This window comes from Bos grunniens, chromosome 10 (assembly GCF_055505025.1).
Source record: "Bos grunniens cultivar Pamir isolate PY7600 chromosome 10, Bosgru_T2T1.0, whole genome shotgun sequence".
Classification (NCBI taxonomy): Eukaryota; Metazoa; Chordata; class Mammalia; order Artiodactyla; family Bovidae; genus Bos; species Bos grunniens.
Window position 1 is genome coordinate 25,390,030 of NC_141174.1, and position 4,719 is coordinate 25,394,748.

Here is a 4,719-nt window from a genome sequence, read left to right on the forward strand (position 1 = left end):
TTAATTATTTTCAATATCACCTGTCTTTTAAAAGTGCAAACAGTCACATTCAAACAGCTGTTTTATTCCTTCCAAATCCTTCTGGAGTCTACTAGCTGAGAGACTAAACTCCCATCCTGTATTTCTATATTTCTCTAGACAGTTTACTTAGCTTGCTTTCTTAGTTGTTTTCATTTTGTTTTGTTTTTCTGTAAAGTAGAAATATGACTTGTCAGTTTCACAGGCGTACTGTAAAAATAAATGAAATGAAAGCTATGACAATGAAATGCTGCAGTCAGTTAATTATTTGACACATTAAGAGTATTTTAAATACCTGAGGTTACTTTTTGGGTTTTTGCCATTTTTAAAAAATGTCTTGACTTTAGGTTTACTCCATGTTCTTGAAAGTGATCAAATTAATTCTTTTAAGTCCATATAGACTAAATTTGGCTGTATTCCAAATCATGAACAATTAGCTCTAAAAAGATAATCTTTTCGGGGAACATAATACCAGTGGTCTCTGTGTGAACCCAAGCCTTGGTAGCTGTCACCATTACACTGATTATTAAGTGTTATAAGACACTACATTAGACCAAAGGCATTAAGATTCTTCTGGAGCATCCTAAAAGTGATACCATGAATCACTGATGTCATGATTGGGTTCAGCGCTGAAAAGCATCTGAAATAATGGATGCACCTCTTAGGAAGCTGAGGTTTCTGAGGATCCAGTCTTTTCTCTGTAGGAGAAAATGGACTGAAAATTGATCAGGTCTCTGGGCCCATTCAGTCATGGAATCTCTTTCTAACCATTGTGAAAGCATCTGAGGTTCACCTCAGTTATCAATATGCACACCTAGTTTTAACAAATGCTCACGTGCTTGTGATTCTGTAAAAAAGCAAGCTGCCCAGGAACCTAACTTGATCATGCCAGTGAGGGATATCCCAGCATGCTGATCTGAGCCCCTTGCTGAGCATACACTTCACCAGCCCTTTAGAAGGGCTACATCGGTGTATCTTGACATCGTCTGCTTGTTTCCTCAAGAACTGAACCAGCTTGAATGGGCTTCAAGAAGAACCTGCCTTATTCCAAATCCCAGAGGCATTCTAGTATCTGTGCAGGAAGACCTATTCTGAGTCCACAGAGATGATTCATAATCGTGCTTGCTCTGTCTTCATTTTCTCACATCCAAACTCCATCCACCACCACCCATTCATCACATTTTAAAAAATTCAATGTGAACCATACTGAATATCTTCTGAGTCTCTCTCTCCTTATGTCACAGGAGAAATTAAAGCAAACCAGTCAAAAGTCTCTGGAAACATAGAGTGGGTTGGGAATTACTGTCTCTTTATTTATTTATTTTTTTTTTTGGTATAATTTTTAATCACAAATTTTAACAGAACCGAGAAATTACTGAAAATTACATTCACAGAAGTAGCTAGTTTTGCAAATATATAATTAAGAATAACTTTCCTATGCAAGAGCAATAACCAACTAGAAAAGTACAATTGGGGGAAAAAAACAACTATTTACAAAAACAAAATTTTGTGAAGAACTTACCTGAAGAAAATTAGAAAAAAACATACTCAGAATACTCTAATCAATGGAAGGTAGGTTTCTGGATGGGAACAAAACGTGTAAAGGTAATTTTCCACCACTAGTGTACAGGATTTGGCCTATTCCAATCCAGATACCAAATTACAACCTAAGGAAATCTAAGAGAAGCAAGACTGATGGAGAATCTGAAAACGACACATCATAGGATGGGTCCTGTGAAGGCACCGCTGGCCTTGCCTCCGGCAGACAAGTCAGGAAAGTGTGGGTACCAGGAAGCCACAGAGAACAAATGTCCACTACAATGAGGACACTGGAACCCTATCTCCTGAGGGGTAATGTGAGCGAGCCACTGGAGAGATAATGTCTAAAAGTAAAACACTATGCTTGTGAGGTAGTGACCACCCATTGCCAAAGGCCTGATGGGAACTAAACAAATGTCAAGGTTCTTGACCAGCCACGGATCCAAGCCTATGTCTTCTTCCCCCTCTGTACATTCCTGGGGTTTCCTTCCTGGCAGGTTTTCCTGACTCAACAGAGGGACAAAATTCAGAAGTTTTTCCAGGAGCAGGGCTGGGTGGCCAGGCCTGAGTGACCCAAACTTCTTCCGGCAAGGCAAAGGCATGAGAGAGCTGTTTGAGCAATTAACAGCTGCACAAAATACAGTAAGAACAGCAGACACTTTTAAATTACACTGTGAAGAGGATTTCTGTAAACATCACTTTTCACCACAAACTGCAAGTTATTGAAATTGATCATTAGTTTTTAGATCACATACAAATGATGGAATAAGTCTTTGACATTCAGTTGCTATGTTTTCCTATATTCCAAAGTAAACAATCCCTTTCATCTCTCAAGCTTTCAGGGTATATTTAGATGGTGATATGAATGGCTGATAAAAGCTGTTGACTTATTACCAAGTCAGCAGTTTGGTTCTTTTAGGGCAACAGTTTCAGATACGGATCTTTGCATTATTTCTCAGGTGTGAATTCCTATGTGTGTGTGGGAGGAATGGAATATTCTGATACTTTCGGTACACTTATCAGTCATCACCTTAAAGTAAACAGCCCCCAGACTTGTATTTCAAAGCCTTTTTTGGGAAAGGGATCTGTGAGCTGTACATTGTTGCGTAAGTTCACAAAAGAAAGCTCTCTGTCCAAAAAGCCTGGTTGCTAACTGAGGTATAGCCCTTGAGGATGTTTTGTTTTCCCTGTGAATTTTCTAAAAACTTGAGGTTTCAGCAAACTTGAATATTTATCCGATTTTGGCTATAATGAGGTTTTCTTATCTGTAACTTTTCAGACAGCCTGGCAATTCAGAATTATTTATGGAATATTTCAGTTTGAGGTGGTATCATCAGACCTTTCCCTCATGTCACTTCTGTTTTCGGGTCTTACATGCTGAGTGGGTTTTTTCATGCCGGGTACAGTTCGACAGCCGACCAAATCTTCTCCCACACTTTTTACAACCATATGGCCTCTTGGCCTTATGACTCTGCAAGTGAATCACAAACTCTTTGTTTTCTGGGAAGGTTTTCCCACATTCTGGACACTTAAGTATCTTTTCCCTTATATGGATTCCTTCATGGCGACTTCGATGAGAATTCTGACGGAAGTTTTTCCCACACTGAGAACATGAATAAGGCTTCTCTCCTGTATGGATTCTCTCATGCTTATTAAGGTTTGTTTTATGATTAAAGCTTTTCCCACAGTGACTGCAGTCATAGGGCTTTTCTCCAGTGTGAGTCCTCTGGTGGGAAATAAGGTAAGAACTCTCATTAAATTGTTTCCCACACAGTGGACAAGTATACCATCTTCTTGTTCTACGATTTCGGGTAAGTGCGATAACATTAATATCCACGTATTTTGAGAGTTCCTCTAGAGGAGTATCATTTTCAATGGTAACTAAAAGATTTCTCATTTTCCTTTCCTTTGGAATAGATGTATTTAATCTTTCTTCTTTTTGGCAATCTGGAGACTGCTCAGGGACCATGGAACAATCCATTTCATCACAATCTGAAGACTCTTCTCTATGATCTTCATCCTCTACAGGTTCCGTCTGAAGCTCTTCACCCTCAGGATTACTGCCACTGACCAGTAACATCATCTCCCCAATGCTGTCTTCTTCCATCTCTGAGGTGGGCTGCTGAGCAGGATCCAGGCTTACACATTCTTCTTGGGAGTGAAATACATTCAAATCCTCAAAGACCACCAGTTTCTCAGATTCAGATTTCAGACACAGAGATACTGTCTCCTGTTTCTGCTGGATTTCTTCTCTAGGTAGAAGCTTCACTAAGGGGCGAGGTTGCCCTCTATTCTGAAGGTTTGAGCTCACATCCTTGACAATAACCAAGGTCTCCTTGATTTTCTGACTGGGTTGGACTAAGCTTGGCTTGGGCAAGAAGGTGAGGAAGTGCTCCAGAACCAGTTGGTGGATGGTCTTGGGTCCACTAGTAGCATCTCGAAGTAGGTCTTGGCCCAGCTTGGAGTTGGGAGGGACTCTCAGTATAAAGGACCGCTTTGGCTTGGGGGGCATAGGGACCACTTTTGCAGCCATCGTGCTTTGAAATCACACACCACACTTGTTTCTGCAGAGCTTCAAGAGCCACCTCTTACTGGAGAAAACCTGTCAGTCAGCTTTTGGGGTTCTGCTGTGCCTGGGCGCACGCTGGGGACAACCCTGGACCCAGACTCAGGGGGAGACTGGGAAATTAGGCGCGAGAGGCCCAGCCCAACCCTCGCCCTTCGGGGTGTCCTCACTGTCAGCCAGCTATTATTTGTTGGGAATTACTGTCTCTTTAAATGAAAGAGAACATGAAAGCTGATGGTTACAATCTGAGCATGAGCCATACTTTACCCTGGAAGAATTATTAGAAAGAAAGGGACATATATTTCTGTTGACACTGTGTATTAAGTGAACTTTCTAAACCCTCTTTGTCTGCATTAAATAAATATGCTCAGTTTCCTACCATGTCCTGTATTTCTTCTGGCTTTAAATAAAAAGGATTAAGACTCCTAATTAAGACACTGGAGGAAGGCCTGATCAGTTTTGCCAGTGCAAATTACTTCAGAGGCCCAAAGCTGCTCCTTTCTGTTTGCTGGTATGGAAGGTTTGTTTGATTTAACATGATTGAGGAAATGAAATATCCCTAAGACAAAGAACCAATATTGCACTTCTACAGAATG

At 40.7% G+C, this 4,719-nt stretch overlaps 1 protein-coding gene across 1 annotated transcript; it reads right to left on the reverse strand.

Moving 5' to 3' along the window:
* Window positions 1-1,306: 1,306 nt before the first annotated feature.
* Window positions 1,307-4,498, reverse strand: LOC147364163 (zinc finger protein 200-like). The gene has a single exon (XM_086318911.1). It carries the CDS (start codon window positions 4,088-4,090, stop codon window positions 2,909-2,911), a length of 1,182 nt encoding a protein of 393 aa, XP_086175037.1. The 5' UTR covers window positions 4,091-4,498; the 3' UTR covers window positions 1,307-2,908.
* Between the last annotated feature and the right edge of the window lie 221 nt (window positions 4,499-4,719).

What these genes read in the sequence shown, in the direction of transcription:
- LOC147364163 (XM_086318911.1), bottom strand. Translation starts at nt 4,090, where the DNA reads ATGGCTGCAAAAGTGGTCCCTATGCCCCCCAAGCCAAAGCGGTCCTTT.